The sequence below is a fragment of the Lemur catta genome, chromosome X (genome assembly GCF_020740605.2).
Source record: "Lemur catta isolate mLemCat1 chromosome X, mLemCat1.pri, whole genome shotgun sequence".
In the NCBI taxonomy this organism is placed as follows: domain Eukaryota; kingdom Metazoa; phylum Chordata; class Mammalia; order Primates; family Lemuridae; genus Lemur; species Lemur catta.
In genome coordinates, this window is record NC_059155.1 from 60,456,828 (window position 1) to 60,476,165 (window position 19,338).

The window sequence follows — 19,338 nt, forward strand, 5'->3', positions numbered from 1 at the left end:
AAAAAAAAACCAGTCCAGTCATTGGGGTGACAAGGTTCCTCTCATGGGCATTTCTAGGCTGAGGCCTGACCAGAGCCCAGTGGACACCAATGGCATCACAAAGTCTACGTTGTCACAAAGGCAGCTCCCTGAGCAATGCGGGGCTGGAGCACAGGGATACAAGGGGCAGGGATAAGCACTGGTATCCTGAGAGGCCCAGGCCAGCAGGAAGTCAAGCTGTGCTAATTGGGGAAAAGCCCAGCAGACATGATGTCTGGGAACGAACACAGTCCAGACTCCCGTAGGCGTAGGAGGCAGGCCGTCTCCCGCTCCGCGAGGGCAGAGCTGCAGTGCCCGGTTAGCCACGTGGGCCGCCTCCTGCGAGAGGGTCGCTATGCCCAGAGCCTGAGCTCGGTCACTCCCGGTTTCCTCACGGGCATCCTGGAGTACCTGATCTCGAATATCCTGGAGCTGGTGGTGAAGGAAGCCGACAACAACCGCAGGGTGCGCGTCAGCCCTGAACACGTGGAGACTCCAGTGAGCCAGAACCAGCAGCTCAGCCGCCTCTCTGGGGACGACACCCACTCTCAGGTTGATGAGATGCCCCAACCCAGGAAGAAGTAGAGGTTCCTGGGTCTCAGAGCCGGGCAGGACCTCATCAACAGCCCCATCCAGCCCCCAAAACTGCCATAGAGAGGGAGCCCAGGCTGCCACCATCAGCCCATTATATTAAAGTGTTTAAATCTGTGACAGTGCTCCTGACTCCTCTCAGTTTCTGTCGCCTTGGGTAGGAGGCGTCTGTGAGACATCCAAGGGGAGCTATCCCATAGAGAGTTGGGGGGTGGAAGGCATGGTCAGTGGGGGGCGTTTGAATCAGTGATTTCAGAGGAGCAGTTTCCAATGGTGAGGGGTGTGGGCAGTGGCCCTGGTGGGAGCAGCTGGCTGAGGGAGACGGGGAGAGACGTCCTCATTGACTCTGAGCGGGGAAGGCCCTGGGAGGCCAGGGAGTTGGCTGGGGCCTCCTAGGCCTGTTGAATTCCCAGCAGGAAGCTAGGAACTATGCTGGGGCTGAAGACCCTGACTGAGGTGCCGGTGGCTTTATTCACGGCAGGGAAGGTCTAAGGTCAGAGGACAGTGATGGCAACAGGGATGGGGCAGAGGGGACACACTGGCTGGCATGAGCTTAATGGGGCAGGGGCTCTTACATGGGGATTTAGGAGTCATGGGAAACCATAACAAAAAATACAAAAAAAAGGAGTGATGGTCAGGTTGATATATTAATCGTTTTTTATTTATTTATACTCTCACTGATTCCAAAAGAAGACTAGAGATAAGGAGTAGTAGCCAGTGCTGTGAATACATCTTTCTGTCCTATGTTGTGGACATTGGTAAATTAAATCATAATAATATGTAAAACCTGTGATCTGGCCTAACAGAGGCAAATCAAGAAACTTTTAATGGTTTTTAATTATTAATGAGCGGGATTACTTATAAGTGTATTTTATTCAAAACACAATTATCAAGCCTATTTTCAGATTAAACACCTATTCATTTGAATGATTACACATCTGATAGAGCAACAAACAATTATCAGTAGCCAAATATTAATATATGCTTTGAGAGGGATACAAATAACCTGTGTAATTCTGCCCTGAGTGATGGACTAAAAAGCACATATGATACTCCAATGCTCTTCATGATCTGTATTATTTTACAACAGGTGTCACATCAAGTGTTGCAGCAATCTGTGCCCCTGCCTGTGAGTGCCCACATTTGAGGTTTTCACCATTCATAGGATTCTCGAGGGCCACACTGTGCAGTCCGCTGCCCTTTCAGAGGGGGCGGGTCAGAGGCTGCCCAGCCGACGACAGTGATGGAATCCAGGGGTCTGGTTCCAGATCTCAGTTCACCTCTTTTTGGCCATGTGATCTCGGACCTTCATTTGCTCCCTCTGAGCAGGTTTCCTCAAGTGAAAAACGGGGATAATAAGAGTCCCTCTATGTTTGGCTTCCCCAAAGATTAAGTCCCTTGTGCCTGCACACTGCTGCCTCACACTGTGCATGGCACAGGGGAGCCCTTACCAAACAGCTGCCTCTGTCTCCTTCCCTAGCACCAGGCGCGCAGGCATGCTTCCCCAGGGTGCAGCCGGGCCTGGTTCTCAGGTGACTGCTGGGTGCTCAGGCCCTGGCTGTGAAAATCGCAGCCTGCCGGACCCCGTGCAGAGACAGGAGAGGGCTGGGCAGAGGAAGAAGACGGGGGAAGTGGCATGGGCCAAACTCTCCTTACTCTGCTTTCCTTTCTGCTCTGTACTGTCCACAACCTCATATGAAACAAGATGTTTCTTTTTCGGAACCAACTTATACAGCTGGTTCCATCACAACCTGTTGCTTCCACTCCAAGAGAACAGCAAAACCCTGCAGGTACAAAAATCTGATGAGAATACGAAAATGAAATACCATGGTAATGAGATTTATGTGGAGCTATAACTAGATTTAGTATGCACCTGGCACAAGACAGACTTTGCAATCTTCCTCTGCTAATTACCCTCTCTCTGATTTGCTTTTGGGTAGGTGCTCCAAAACTTCTGAAGATACAAGACCAGATAAATTGAAAAGTATGATCAAAATATGGGAAATATCAGATAAACAAATGTCTGGGTTCAATGAACACAATAAACAAGACTGCAAACCAGATTTGTTACTTTAAATAACTTGCAGCCTATATTTTCCATGACAAGAAATTATAAATAAATCTTGGTGCTCACTCTGGATTCTCTCTAATATGGTCAGTCAGAACCCATTAATATTTTTCAAAATTTATAGTTATTTACATTTCCAGCTCTGACATTTTACAGGGAAAAAATGGAATGAGGGTTTTCCTTACCTCTGATTGCACCAAATAATTTCCCCTTAGAAATATAAGTTCAATATCATCACTGTGCCTGTTCAACTATGAGATTTTCATCACATGATCCCCATCATCAATAGTATGTGCTATTAAGCAGCTACAATAACAGCTCCAAGAAGATGTTGTAGTCGTTCAGTACTCGCTTTATAAGATGAACACCTTGATTTTTAATGGATCTGTTTGGGGCCCCCTTCCACCAGACATTCCTCTCTACTTCCTCTCCATCTCCAAAGTTTAGAACACAGATAGCAGCTGAATGTCATAATTACATATTGCTGCTAATAGAGACCTCAGGCTAGTGAAGAAACTATGTTGGGTTATTTCCAAAGCTAGAATATAATCCCAAAAGACATGTGGTCTAGTAGCTCAAGCCTTTAATATTTGTATGAGGGGTGGAAAATGTTTAAAAGATAAAAAGGAAACCTACCCAATTAGTAGCTATGTGACCTGAACAAGTTATTCCTTTAAGCCTCAGTTTCTTCACCCGTAGAACGGGATAATAGAAACCTACCTTATAGGCCGTCGGAGCGTTCAAGAAGATGATGTGTATAAAATGTCTAGTTTAGTTCCTGGCATAGAAATAGTAAATAAGTAGCAGTGATTATTACTAATTTTTATATATGATACTCAATTCTCTGCTCAAAGTGACAGATTAATCTATCCCATAGTACAAAGACCACCCTAAATACCAATGCTATGGCCTCTTTTATTTACTTTTTTTAGAGACAGAATTTTGCGCTGTTGCCCAGGCTGGAGTGCAGTGGCACAATCATAGTTCACTGCAGCCTCAAATTCCTGGGCTTAAGTGATCCCCTTGCCTCAGCCTCCTGAGTAGCTGGGACTACACAGAGCAGCTGGCTGTGCACCACCACACCCAGATAATTTTTCAAATTTTTTTTTAGAGACAGGATCTCACTATGTTGCCCAGGCTGGTCTCAAACTCGTGGACTCACACAAACCTTCTGCCTCGGCCTCCCAAAGTACTGGGAATACAGGTGTGAACCACTGCTCCCAGCCTGACTCAATTTTTAGTGCTTAAATTTAGTCAATAAGTCTCACAATCATATTTATTTGCAAGCACCGCAGGTCACTGATGATATTTCAAATGCCTGTGCTTGGAATCCAAATTAGGAAAAGTGGAGTTAGGTAACTCCATAAATGGGAGTTGCAAACTCAGTTGCCCCAAGAAGTCTTGGAATTTACATAAATCTATAAATCTGGCTGAACATAAGACTTTGAGAATTAATGCTGCTTGTTTTAAAATAAAATATTTTATTTACTTTAGTCACATAGTATTTTAAAGTACTCTATGTGTGCTCTATGTACCTAAAAATGGCCGAAAATCATCAATGTTCTATCCCTGGAATAGATCTTCTCTAAGGTACATTATTATTCCAATATTCTGTGATTCTAAGATTAATTTGGACATGTTATAAGGAATATTATATGATTTACTAAAGACTACGTATTTGCAGTGAATTGCACTAAAAATGAATATATGCAAAGTTCAATATATTTTAATATTGAATAAGTCAAAAGTAGAAAAAGTATGTCCCAGATACAGCACTGATTTCAGGACAATCCCAAAAAACAGAAACCTCTCAAATGACACATTTCCTTTTCCATTATTAAAAATTTAATCACAGGTGAAAACTCAGGAAATACAGATGTATGAAGCTTTTTAAAAAAACAGGGCTGGGCGCGATGGCTCACGCCTGTAATCCCAGCCCTCTGGGAGGCCGAGGCAGGTGGATCGCTCGAGGTCAGGAGTTCGAGACCAGCCTGAGAAAGAGCGAGACCCCGTCTCTACTAAAAAAAAGCAAAATAGAAAGAAATTATCTGGCCAAGTAAAAATATATATAGAAAAAATTAGCCGGGCATGGTGGTGCATGCCTGAAGTCCCAGCTACTCGGGAGGCTGAGGCAGTAGGATTGCTTAAGCCCAAGAGTTTGAGGTTGCTGTGAGCTAGGCTGACGCCATGGCACTCACTCCAGCCCGGGCAACAAAGTGAGACTTTGTCTCCACAACAACAACAACAACAACAAGTAAAACAATAAATGTTCTTCTAAATGTGTATGATGGACATTTTGCAGAATTGTCACTTTTAGGATTATCAACTCTAATTTCTTCTAATTATAAAGTAATACATATTAATTATGTAAAATTCTAATGCCAAAGCATACAAAAAGAAAACAAATCACTTGCAATTCCACTAAAAAGGTATAATCACTACTAACATTTTGGTTCACATCATCTTTTAAATGTTTGACCTCTATTCTTTCTCCCGTGCTTATACCATCTACCAGTTGCATCCTTACACACACAGACATGTTACATATTTGCATGTAACCTGTATGAAGCTCAGAATGAAATTTTTAGTCACATATTTAATGGATGACCTACCCAGTATCTCATCCATAGTCAATTTTTAAAAATCTTTGAATAACACTTCTCCCTCTCTCTTCCCATTCTCTCAGATTATGACCCCTTTCCCCATTTTCTAACTCATCTATGATATCCAATAGATATTATTTCAAAAGAGATATAGAATGAATGTTAACCATGGATAAACACATAATAAGGAGATTTCATATAGTACCACATCACTTTGGAATTCCAAAACATCAATAACACACATGAAAATGTTTACTTTTTTTGCATGCTCGGCTTATACACTTCAATTTCTTTTCTTTCTATTCTATGGCATGCTAGGAAATCAGAAGTCTATAAAATAATACTCTTTTTTTTGCAAACCAAAAACAATAAGATTTTTATTTTGAGGGATTAAAAACAGAGCTTAGGCAAAAAGTGAAATCCTAAAACCCGATTTTTATCTTACCTATAGTAGTGCAATTAATCTCAATTAACTCAATCCATGCCCCAAAATGTTGGTATTACTCCCCACAATTATCACCCCCACTCTTTGATGAACATATGTAGTCTCAAAGAGGTTATATAATAATAGACTCAAGGTCATTGAACACGTAAACATTGGAGCTGGTATTTCAACCAAAGAGTCCTGGCATCAGAGCAAACCAACAAGCAATCTGCCTTGACGTATAAGTAATTTTGAACCAGTTTGGCTACTTTCCTAGAAAATTCCATCTCCCATCATTTTGATTGTGCAGTCAAAAGTGAGCTGGTTAATTTTACAGACTAAATATTTTCAATTAAGGTAACAATGATCTGAATGAAAAGGCAATGACATTTATTTATTGGGAAATGGACTTTATTCTGTCCTTGAGGCCAGAGTATAAGATGACAGTTCACTTGAAATCATACCTAATAATTGTCAGTCAAACAAATAACTGGGTTTAGATTTCTGTAAACTCCTTATGTAATTCTTTTTCTTATGAAAACAGCCAAAAGATATTGAGAAAGAGCAAATGATTTCAAGACTTGGTAGAGAGGTGCTTTAGAGGGAATGAACATTAGCAGTTGGCAACTATGCCTACAGTGGCACAAATTTCTGTGTGCCTAAATAAGAACTTCTACAATAATTAAATCATGCTTTTACAGCAATCTGAAGCACAATGTAAAAGATTCGTTTAATGAAGAGAAGAAACCTTAGAGGGTATCCATAGTTTTAGATCGGGCTGAAGTTATATTATACAAATGACAAGCACATTCTGGAGCTGCCAGTGTGGTCTGACAAGCACTTCAGAGAAAGGAGCCCCAAGAGGTAGATGTTTCATCATGTCAGGGGCCTTTGAGAACAAAATTCAGTAGGTGCAAGACACTTTCAAAGAATGTTTGTTTCCCTTTTATAAAATGTGTGCTTATCTGGTTTAAATTTTCACACTTCCATATATGCATAGAATCTGAGTGACTCAAGGCCTGAAGGTCACTACTCATAATTGGAGAGAACAGAGCTGGGCACGTTTTACGATCTTTGATCACTCAGCTCAGAAGCTACCTCAGAACGTTGGGAAATGGGTGATTTTCCCGGTTAGTTTCTTGCTGAGGAGGGCCCAGCAGCACTTGATATACAGCACTCACCTGGCTTCTCCCTTTCCTTGAAGGAGAATGACAGGACAGGGAAGGAAAGACGGTGGGAGACCAGGGACTGAAAACCAATCCTAACTCCCAAAACCGCCTTGTTGAGAGCAGAAGGTAGGAATACTCCCAAGTTGGGAAATTCAAGCAAAGAGGTTGTCCAAGATTTTTAAGATTCCTTATCAAGAGAGATACTCTAGGGAAAATGGCTAGACTTACACACAGGCACTTATTTTGGTGTTATTTGTCTACAAGGAAGTAAAAGGTGTATCCAGCTTCTGAGAACACAGAAAGAGAGATCCTTTGTAAACTGAAACAAAAAGTAAGGCATTATCTTGAAAACTGCCACTAGAGGGCAGAAAAGTTGCTGGCCCTGGGAAACAGTATTTCTGCTGGGCATGATAAGCACCGATTGAATTTCTTTTACTTCTAGTCGAAGATGATATAGCCGGGGGATGAAGAGCCAAGGTTGGTGGCATCTTGTTTAAAGGAATTATGGGGACTAGTTTTTGCAAGGTGGCACATAGTTTACATAAAGTAAACCCTCATAATTTATATGAAATTGTTTGGAAACTGCTAAGGTTTGGATTCAGGATGCCTGAATGGAACCAGTGAAGTGGGGGAATTGGTAGCTGGTCCTGGTGCGAGAAGCATAAGGAGGAATCTCAAGTCCCCAAATGTCACCACTGACTAGTATGTAAAATTGACTGTTAAAAATTCATTCTTTCAGGCCGGGTGCAGTGGTTCACGCCTGTAATCCTAGCACACTGGGAGGCCTAGGTAGGAGGGTTGCTTGCTGTGAGGAGTTCAAGACCAGCCTGACTGAGAACAAGACCCCACCTCCACAAAAATAGAAAAATTAGCTGGGTGTGGTGACGAGCACCTGTAGTTCCAGCTACTCGAGAGGCTGAGGCAGGAGGATCCATTGAGCCCAGGAATTGGAGGTTGCAGTGAGCTATGATGACATCACTGTACTCCAGCTGGGTGACAGAATGAGACTCTGTGTGAAAAGATTTCATTCGTTCATATCGTTAAGGAGGAACAAAAGCAAGGTGCAAGATATTGTGAATTATGTTACTACTTGGGTACGGGGGGAAGGGTATATATCCAGGTCTGCCACCTGCATTAAACAAAGGTATGTAAGTGCCATGGTTTGGATGTGGTTTGTTCTTGCTAAAATTCATGTTGAACTTTAATTGTCAGTGCAGCAGTGTTGAGAGGTAGGGCCTGCTGGGAGGTATTTGGGTTGTCAGAGCAGACCCTTCATGAATGGCTTGGTGCCCTTCCTGCTGTAATGAGTGAGTTCTTGCTCTTCAGAGACTGGATTAGTTCTCATAGGAATGGATTAGTTCCCAAGGGAATGCGTTGTTATAAAGGGAGGTTCCTCCTCATGTTTGGTCTCTTTTCACATGTGTTTGCTTCCACTTTGATCTTCTGTGCCATGTTATGATACAGAACAAAAGCCCTCAGCACCAAGCCCCTTGAATTTCCCAGCCTGCAGAACTGTGAGATAAATGAACCTATTTTCTTTATAAATTACTTAGTCTCAGGAATTCTGTTCCAGTAACAGAAAACAGTTAAACCAGAAGGATATATATAGTAAACTCCAAGAAAGTTTACCTTTTGGTTGGGGCTGGAGAGGAAGACATTTGAGAGACTGGGGACAGAGACAAGAGTAAGGCTTCATCATAAATCAATTGATATATTTCATTCCTGAACATTGTGGATACGTTACCTTTTTCCAAAACTTCAAACAAAGAAACTCATTCTTTCAGAGAAGTCAACAGGTACAGGTAACCCTTTCTAGAATCCTGGCTATGTATTACAGGTTGAAATAGCAGCCAGTATGAGATGCAGGCAAGGTTTAGAGACCTGTGTGTTCAGTGGACATGGGTCATTAAGGGTGAAATAGGTCATTACAGGCTGGATTCCACAGGGAGAGCATGGACTCTGGGTCTGAACACTACAAGGGACATTCACACACCACCCACAAACCTAACTGCCAATCATGTATATAAAAAAGAAATGAAGAGACTCATTCCATATGCCTGGTGCTTAAATAAAGTCACCTATGTAATGTGGATCACATAGCTTCTCAAAAATGAGATAACAGAAGAGGAGAAATGATGCAAGGACATTACCTCCTTCCAAAGCTTGATGATTCTGACTCCATCACTGACTAGCTGTGAGGCTTCAGATAGCGATACTACTCGGATGCCATGTTCTCCCATTTGAAATAGGGAGGATCCATATCTCACAGGCTTGTTGTGTGACAACATGGGAAATGTCTGGAAAGTACCTAAAATTGTACCTCATAAATAGCATGCACGAGACAAATACTTGCTATTTAAAAGCAAGGGGAAGATGGGTTTAATTTTTTTCTTTTCTTCAGCTTTATTGAGATACAAATGACAAAACTTGTATATAGTCAAGGTGCACAGTGTGATGCTTTGATTTACATATACACTGTTAAATGATTACCACCATCAATCTAATTAACACATCCATTACCTCAAGTATACAGTACATTATTAGTAACTATAGTTGCTATGCTGTATATTAGGTCCTCAGAATTTATTTCTCTTATAACTGCAAGTCTGTACATTTTGACCAGAAAAAGATGCCTTTTCCTTATAATCTTCTTGTATGTGTTAGATGAATCATAACTATTAGAATACCCACAAAGTAGCTTAAGCAGTAAGGTTAATTGTGTTCATTAATCAGGAAGTCTGGGGGGTAGGAAATGCCAGAATATACCTCTGGCTCAATTATGACAGGGCACTACGCTAGGTTCTGCAATTCACTTGGCCTTATCTTCATGGTTACAAAATGGCTGCCCCTGCACCTGGCATCACGTCCTCACACCAGCGTCCAATCAGGATGACAACTATGGGGTCAAATGATTTCTTTTCACAAATTTCTATCACTTTTATCAGGCAAGTAAAATTTTATCAGAAATACAGGTTATTTCCATTGACATCTTAGGTCAGAACTGTCATGTGGCAAACCCTAGCAGCAGGAGATACTTAGAAAGCAGGCATCTAGAAATGGAAAAAAATTTTTCATGATTGATTTGACTAATTATGATTTATCCCAAGGAGCTTTCCACATTGTCACTCCTAAAAGTTTAGTGTTCTCTTAGTAGGGAAGAAGGAGTAGAATGGCTTTTAGATCAATGATCGACAGTGTCTGCCATCACATCTTTGTGGAGATAATTGATTAAATCATTAGCATCTTAGATTAAATTAACTCAGGCAATTGCTTTGTGCCAAAGGGTGGTGGTAATAGGAAATCCATGATAAAGCTGCAATGAGCATGTTGGATGCAGAAAGACAGCTGAAATGTTAAAAATATTTGGTGACTATTTTTAGGTAAATTTAGGATCTGTTAATATGAATAGGTGTCAGCAAACATTTCTGTAAGAAATTACATAGTAAATATTTTAGGCTTTGAGGGTCATATGGTCTCCGTCTCATCACTTTGCAGTGCAAACCCAGCAACAAGCAATATGTAGATAAATGGGCACGGTTCTGTTCCAATAAAACTTTATCAGAAAAATATGGTTGTCTAAATTTGGCTTGTAGGCCATAGGTGATAATCTATGGTATAAGACAGACCAGTTTGTGCTAAAAACAACATGGACAAAATTGTGTGTGTGTATCTGTGCACAACATCAGTGGAAATGAGGGGTTTCCAAGTCCCTTTGGATATTTGCTAATTCAATGATGTTGAAATTACAGTATATTTTTATCGTTTTTTATTCAATACTTATATGAGGATATGATTTAGTGAGTTTAAATAGAGGGATCAGTATTATTTTCCAGTTCCCCAGGTGTCTTAGTCTGCCTGAGCTGCCTTAACAAAATACCATACTGAGTGGCTTAAACAACAGAAATTTATTTCTCACAGTTCTGGAGATTGGAAGTCTGAGACCAGGGTGACAGCACGGTCGTTTTCTGGTGAGGGCTGTCTTCTTGACTCACAGATGGCCACTTTCTCTCTGTGGGCTCACATGGCAGATGGGGTGGAGACTGAGAGAGAGAGCGAGCGAGCAAGCTTTCTGGGGTCTCTTCTTGTAAGGACCATCAGACCAAGTCCCCACCCTCATGACCTCACCTAAACCTAATTACATCCCAAAGGGCCCCTCTTCATATAGCATCACACTGGAGGATAGGGCTTCAACATGTCAACTTTGGGGGCACATAAACATTTAGTTGATAGCATTCTGCCACTAGCCCCCCCAAATCGTGTATGAAAAATATATGCATTCCATCCTGTGCTAGTCAGGGTTTTCCAGAGGAACAGAACCAACAGGATATATAGAGATACATAAAAGTATATTTATTATGAGAATTGGCTCATGCAAGTATGAAAACTAGAAGTCTCACCATGAGCTGTCTGCAAACTGGAGACCCAGGAAAGCAGGTGGTGTAATTCAGTCTGAGTCCTAAGGCCTGGCTTAGGAGGAGCTACAATGGCCAAGGGCAGGAGAAGGTGGATATTACAGCTCAAGGAGTGAAAGGGGTAATTCACCCTTCCTCCACCTTTTTGTTCTATTTAGGCCCTCAACCGACTGGGGATGTCAATGTGGGTAGACCTTCTTTACTCAGTCTGCTGATTCAAATGCTGACCTCTGCCGGAAGCATCCTTACAGACACATCCAGAAATACTGTTTTACCTGCTCTCTGGGCATCCCTTAGCCTAGTCAAGTTGACATGTAAAAATAACCATGTAAAAATAACATGTAAAAATAACCATAAAATGTAAAAATAAACATAACTTTCCCTCTGTGTGTGGTTGTTTGTGATACAGCCTGCTTGTTCCTCATCTTACTGACCCAAAACTCAACACACCCTACAGTGCTAACCACGGTTAAAAAACTAATTTTTAACAACAGTCATGTAAATAAGTTTTCCCCTTCCTGCATGTTTTCTTCAGCCAGTCTGCAAGAGAAAGCCTAAGGGAGTACGCCCATGGACCTTAAGAAAAGCATATTCCCACAGATCCTCTCTTGCTCCCCACCCACTGGTTGAGCTCCCTACTGTCTCCAGACTACCTGTCAGCCCTGTGGCCACCCCTCTTCTCTCATAGATCTGTGCGTAGTAAAACGCTTCTGTTATGTTCTGTATGTGGTTGTGCGGACTCATCTGTTTCTCACCTGACTGACACACCTGAACCTGACTTCCCTCCTGGCTAGGGTGCTCCTAGACTATCACCACTCTGAAGAGAGACCTCAAGACCAAATTGAAAAGAAATCATAACAGTAAAAACCACAGCAGGTGAAGGAGGGGTTCACTACAACAGGACACAAGATGAGGGATTTCTGGGAGGAATGGAAGTGTTCCATGTCTATTTACATTGGTGTTAGTTTTTTTTTCTTTTTAAACTATGAATAATGCAGAAAATATATATTTTTTTAATTTCTTTTTAATTTTTTTTTCTTTGGGAGACAAGGTCTCACTCTGTCACTCAGGCTTGTGTGCAGTGGCTCAATCATAGTTCACTGCAGCCTCAAACTCCTGGGTTCAAGCTATCCTTCCACCTCAGCTGGAACTACAGTTGCATGCCACCATGTCTGGCTAGTTTTTTCATGTTTTGTAGAGACAGGGTCTCACTATGTTGCCCAGGCTGGGCTCAAGCGATCCCCTCACTCTAGCCTCCCAAAATTCTGGGATTACAGGTATGAGCCACCAAGACCAGCCTTTCAATGTTTCAATTGTGGTGGTAGTTACACAGCTGTATGTTCTTGTCAAAACTCTTGGAACTAGCCATCAAAAAATGTGAATTTTGTTGTAGGTAAATTATGCTTTAATTTCTAAAAAACAATACGAGAAGCCTCATAGGGATGGAAGAGAAGAAACTTGGGATTTAGTCAGGGAAATACAATACACACACACACACAAACACAGACATAACCTAAGAGCACTTACAAAGAAATAATCAAATGAGTACACATTTATGTACAGTAATATGAATGGCATCCACAGATGCACTAGGAAGACATTAAACCAGTGATACCTACTTATAGGAAAAGTCATCACTGTGCTGAGAACTATTGGTAGTGTGGTTTAGTTTTTCCTCAGTTTCTGGATAAATGTGTCATGTGATACAGACTAAAAGGCTTAACTTTTTCCGCATCAAAATATGGATAAAGAAAACTTTCAGAATGTATTTGTACTTTTTTAAGCAATATGTATTGGCCTCTGGAAATGTATAGTTTATTATATAAAACATGCTAATTTCAGTTTGAGGGGAAAAAAAGAAACAGTGACTCATATTTTCTATTCTGATAACTCTTGTGTAGTCTTTTTGGTCTTATCCTCATTGTAGCCAGGGAATAATAGGGGAATTTGATGGTTGTTTCCCTTTTGGCAAAGGGGTTTATAATATTTTTATGCTTATATTTTGCCCTGCCTGTGTAGAGAAATGTAGGCAATATTTCTTCTAGATAGAAAAATAGTCTGTAGCATAAAAGAAACCTGAAGATGGCATGAGACCAGGTAGATAATGATAAGCTGAAAGCTGTAGTGGAAGTGAATTCATCTCGACCTATGTGTGAATTAACAGGAAGGATTGATGTTACTGTTGCAACAGTACTGGACCATTTGAAACAAATGGGCAAGGTGAAGAAGCTGGATAGATGGGTACCGTATGAATTAAATGAACATCAGAAATGAAATCATCTCAAAGCTTGCCTTTCTTTGCTGTCACGCCATAAAGGTGAGGCATTTCTACACCGTATTGTTGTATGTGATGAGAAATGGAGTCATTTGACAATCGCGAGTGTTCGGCACAATGGCTGGATAAACATGAAGGGTGGAAACAGTACAGAACTGAATATTCATCCAAAAAAAGTTAATGGTGTCTGTTTGGTGGTCCAGGCCTGGTGTTATCCACTATATCTTCATGAAACCTGGTCAGTCGATGACAGTGGATGTCTACTGCAACCAACTGTGTAAAATGATGAGGATGCTTGTGATGAAGCGGCTGATATTGGTTAATAGAGACAGGCCAATCGCCTTGCGGGACCCCATGTCACAAAAAAACAACGCTGCTCAAACTACAGAAGCCGGACTTGGAAACTCTCTGTCATCCACTGTATTGACCAGACCATGCACCAACTGACTACCACTTCTTCCAGGCTTTGGACCACTGCTTGCAAGGAAAAATATTCAATTCTCAACAAACTGTGTTTCTAGGATTGTGGGGCAAGATTGAGACAGTAGAGAGAATAAAAAGAGTGAAGAATACGTTAAAAAGTGTGAGAAGGATGAAAAAGTGGAAAGATCCACTGAGATTTTGGAGGTGGTGCTCAGCTGTTGGAGAAGAGGGGACTTTATTATGAGAAGAAACAAGGAGAGAAGTGGAGGTCGATGATTTAATAACATCTAGGAACTAAGTGAAAAGGTTATCCAAAGTGGCACTGGTACAGCTGCTGAAGTCACTGAGGAGTGCGGCCATTCAAATAAAGCTTGGTGATACTAAATATAACTAAAGACATCACAGAAACATATTAGGTAACAATCGCATTTGGACAATATGCAAATAGGGTGCTATAAGAAATCATCCAGGTGATTAACTCAAAATGGTTGCATTTATAGTCATAAATTTATTTATTTCAAACTATTAAGGGGATACAAATGTTTTTGTTATATGGATACTTTTTATAATGCTTAAGTCAGGGCTTTTAGTGTGCCAATCACCCAAACAGTGCTCACAATAGGTAAAGTTTTACCCCTCCCCCCTTCCCTCTTCTTGATTTCCAATGACCTTTACATCTCTTTGAGTCCCTGTGTGCCCATGAGTTAGCTCCGAATTATTAGAGAGTACACATAGTGTTTGTTTTTCCATTACTGAAATCAACCTAAGTGCCCAACAAATCATGAGTGGGTGAAGAAAACATGGCATATTTATACATATATATATGATATATATATATATCATAGAGTACTACACAGCCATAAAGAGGAATAAGGTAACGTCTTTTTCAGCAACGTGGATGGAATTGGAGACCATTATCCTAAGGGAAGTATCTCAGGAATGGAAAATAACTTGAAAAAATATTATATGGGTCAAAAGGTCAGTCCAGAGTCACCCGGAATTGCCCACGGAACTCTGCGCTCACACCCACCCTTCCTGGGCCGGACCATAACGGCCCCCAGGCCCACTTCCGGTCCCGGGCCCACCCGCCGCCATTTTTCCACCACCCGGCCAGGAGTCTGCCCTCCGCCGGCCACCGCCCTCACCCACCCTGGGTTTACCCCGAGGGCCCCGCGGCCGCCAACACCGCCACTGCCCACTCCGCAGCCTGCGCTCCCCAGGCGTCTTCGCGTTTTTTCTGCTCGCCGCGCCTGCGCTACCCATCATGGCCGCCATCTCTCAGGTGCGCCACAACTACCACCCCGACTGTGAGGCCGCCGTCAACAGCCACATCAGCCTGGAGCTCCGCGCCTCCTACGCGCACCTCTCCGTGGCCTTCTACTTCGACCGCGACGACGTGGCCCTGAAGCACTTCTCCCGCTACTTCCTGCGCCGGTCGCACCAGGAGAGGGAGCACGCCGAGGAGCTGATGGGCCTGCAGAACCGGCGCGGTGGCCGCATCTGCCTTGGCGACATCAGGAAGCCCGAGGAGGACGACTGGGAGGGCGCCCTGCAGGCCATGACGTGCGCCTTCCGCCTGGAGAAGATCATCAACCAGAGCCTCCTGGAGCTGCACGAGCTGGCCACCGACAGGGGCGACGTGCAGCTCTGCCGCTTCCTGGAGAGCCACTGCCTGCCGGAGCCCGTCAAGACCATGGAGGAGCTGGGTGGCTACCTCACCAACCTGCGCAACATGGGGGCCCCAGACGCCGGCCTGGCGGAGTGCCTCTTTGACAAGCTCACCCTGGGCGGTGGCGGCAGCGGCGATGGCAAGGAGAACTGAGCTGGGACTGTCCCCACAGCCACGGGTCCCTTCCCCGGCTCAGGCCACAAAGTAGTCGGGCGAGCATATTTCCCCTTCAGAAGTTGACTTAAGTTTTTTCCTTTCAGTTTTACCGTTGTGTCCAATAAAGTTATCTGGTTCTTCGAGCAATAAAGTTGTCTAGTTGATTTGTGTGTGCAGACCTCTCACGTTTGAGGAATAAGGGCAAATCCCTGCGTGCGGGTTTAAAACAGGTATCCAGGGGGGCTCTCCACCCACGCATACATAACCCATGCACTGCAGCTCAAGATCTCCACGGATGGAGGGGAAAGGTACTGCATTGGCCCCTGGTAAACAAGAAATTAGTCTCCCCTGTACAAACTTGTGGACATGTGGGTTGGGGTAAAGTGAGGAGTGGTGGGGTGAGCGGTCTGGGGCCCGTATATGTGGGTGTGTGTGCATGGTACAGTGTCAAACATGGTCTAGAATTGCTTATAGTGACTGCCTCTGCAGAACAAATGACAGGACTCGTATTGGGTAGGGATTAAAATAAAGGGGTCTTCAACTTTACATCAAACTTGTGTTTTAAAATTTGCAAATATTATTGTTCATTGATTCTAGGTAGCAAGAGGGGGGCCCTGGAAGATGGCAAGGCAGAATCCCTCTTTGACAAGCTCACCCTGGGTGGCTGCGACAGGAAGAACTGATCTGGGACTGTCCCCCCAGCTATGTGTACCTTCCCAGGTCAGGCCACCAGCCAGGTGTGCACATTGCCCTTTCAGAACGTTCACTGAAGTTTGTTCCTTTCAGTTTTACCATTCCTTCCAATAAAGTTATCTGGTTCTTAAAGCAGTAAAGTCGTCCAGTTGATTTTTATGTGCAAAACTCTCACCGTTGAGGAATTAGGGCAAATCCCTGCACAGGATTAAAGTGGGTACCCGGGGGTCTCTCCACCCACCCAAACATACCCCATCCCCATGCAGCTCAGCAACTCCATGGATGGAGGGCAATAGGTACTCCACAGGCCCCTGGAAAACACATAGTCTTCCCCTTAAAAACTCTGCAAGCATGTCCGGTGGAGTGGGGTGGAGTGATGTGGGGTGGGCTGTCTGGGGCCCTGATGTCTATGCATCCAAGTGCATGGGACAGTACAAAACATGGTCTGGAATTCATCATAGTGGTTACCTCTGGGGAAGAAGTGAAGGGAATGGGATTGATTAGGGAGGGCTTAAAATAAAGGGGTGTTCAAGTTTACATGAACACTTTTGATTTTTAGATATGGAAATGTTAACTTTTATTGATTCTAGGCAGCAAGATGGGGTCTCTGTGTGATGGGATGGCAGAGTCCTTCTTTGACATGTTCACCCTGCGCGACAGTGATGTTGGGACTGAGCCTTAGGCTGGCTTCCCTACAGAACAGGGGGAGGGGGTGATTTTCTGCATACTGTCCTTATGAAACCTCCACTCATGTTTTTTTTTTTTCCTTCAGTTGTATCATTTATTCCAATAAAGTAACACAGTTAAAAAAAAATACCTGGGCCGGGCGTGGTCACTCACGCCTGTAATCCTAGCACTCTGGGAGGCCAAGGCAGGTGGATCACTCGAGGTCAGGAGTTAGACACCAGCCTGAGCGAGACCCCGTCTCTACTAAAAATAGAAACAAAAATTATCTGGACAACTAAAAATATATATAGAAAAAATTAGCCGAGCATGGTGGCACATGCCTGTAGTCCCAGCTACTCGGGAGGCTGAGGCAGGAGGATCGCTTAAGCCCAGGAGTTTGAGGTTGCTGTGAGCTAGGCTGACGCCAAGGCACTCACTCTAGCCCGGGCAACAAAGTGAGACTCTGTCTCAAAAAAAAAAAAAAAAAAAATCCTGAATAAGAATGCCGAAAAATACAAGGTCAAGGCTGAAGGTGAAATTTGTGATACTGAATATAAAGTAGACTAGATCCCTCTGAATGTTAAGCCAGTGACTGTGGCTGCTTTGAAGAATGTAGGGGGAGAGTTGAAGGTGGAGACCCTTCCATCCATTGTGGCTGGTCTAGGTGGAAAAACTAGTGTGGCTTGAAGTGCCTTGGTGGCTGAGGAAACTAGGAGAGGAAGACAAGTACCAAATCTTTTTGGACAAGTCAACGAGATTTGGTCATGGACAAGAGGTGAGGAATGGGAGATTGAAAAAATATTTCAGGTTCTGGGGTTTGGATGTGAGCACCTGGGTTGATGGTGGTACTATTATCAACCTGGGGATGTCTGAGGTAGGGCCCCTGGGGTGGAGGGGTGGGGAATGCAGGTCTTATGAAATCTGGGATTCCTATTAGAGATGCATGCCCAAATGGCATGCAGATAGCTGGAGAAATGAATGCCTCCCCCATCAAGAGCTAATGGGATGATGTCAGGTTTTGAAGATACATATGGAAGACATCATCCTATAGTTGATATTGAAGTCATGTGACTGTGTACGCTCACCTGAAGGGGGGAGGAGAGACTATGGCACAGCCAGCCAGCTAATGGATAGAGGATGGTTGAGGTATTTTAACACCCAGAAGGGTGCTGGTCCCATTTTGACCATTACCTTGTTCCAGACTGTGGCCTTCAGTATCTGCTCCGAGTGCATGACAAAATCAGCCTATTTCTGATTTCAATGTGGACTTTGGCTCTACCTTTCAGAATGTGGGGAGTTAACCTTTGACCTTATCTTCATTGCTGTGTGTAGAAAGAATTTCCTGGTACATGCTTAAAGCTCTGACTCGGGTGGGGTACAGGCAATATATGTAACATGTCAGAAAAATTAAATGATTTCTAGTGCCTCTTTTTTTACTAAAATGAAAGAATAAATGTTTATGGCTTGCCAAGGGCCTTGTGAGAAATCTGAAAGGTAGTTTTAATTGCAAAATCTACGACGAGTCATTATTTTATTTCCATTTTTATTTAGGATTCAATTTTGGGAATGCTAAAATTAAAAGTTGCCTGGATGTGTGATCACTTAACATAGAATCATGAGCCCAGGAACATTATTGGTTGTAGCTTAGCTATCTATTAATTCAGTGGGAGGACAATGTTTAAGTAAATATAGTAAAGTCTTTAAGACTTTAGAAATGCAGAACTTGTTTGTTCTTTAAGAGAATAATAAATGGCATGATGACGTTAAGACAAAGGGATATTCAGGTGAGAGAGAATCTCTGCTATTTGGGCAGAATACGTATAAGGTGATGTGGTAGACTGCACATGGCCTCCTAAGATATTCAGGTCCTAATCCCTAGAAATCTATGAATGTTACTTTATATTTTGCAAGTGGGACTTTACAAGTGTGGTTAAGCTAAGGATATTGAGATGAGGAGATTTTTATGAATAATCTGGGTTGGCCCAAAATATATTCAAAGTGCCCTTATAATAGGGATGAAGAGGGAAATTTGACTACAAAAGCAAAAGGCAATGTGACAACTGAAGCAAAATTCTACACTGTTGGCTTTGAAGATTCAGGAAGGAGTTATGAGCCACAAATACATAGCTCTATAAACTAGAAAAGGCAAGGAAACAGATTTTACCCTGGAG

General features: G+C 42.9%; 1 protein-coding gene across 1 annotated transcript; it reads left to right on the forward strand.

The window, feature by feature from the left end:
• The first annotated feature begins 15,210 nt into the window (after window positions 1–15,210).
• Window positions 15,211–16,413, forward strand: LOC123628665 (ferritin heavy chain-like). Its single transcript, XM_045538548.1, has one exon. It carries the CDS (start codon window positions 15,248–15,250, stop codon window positions 15,803–15,805), a length of 558 nt encoding a protein of 185 aa, XP_045394504.1. The 5' UTR covers window positions 15,211–15,247; the 3' UTR covers window positions 15,806–16,413.
• Window positions 16,414–19,338: the final 2,925 nt, after the last annotated feature.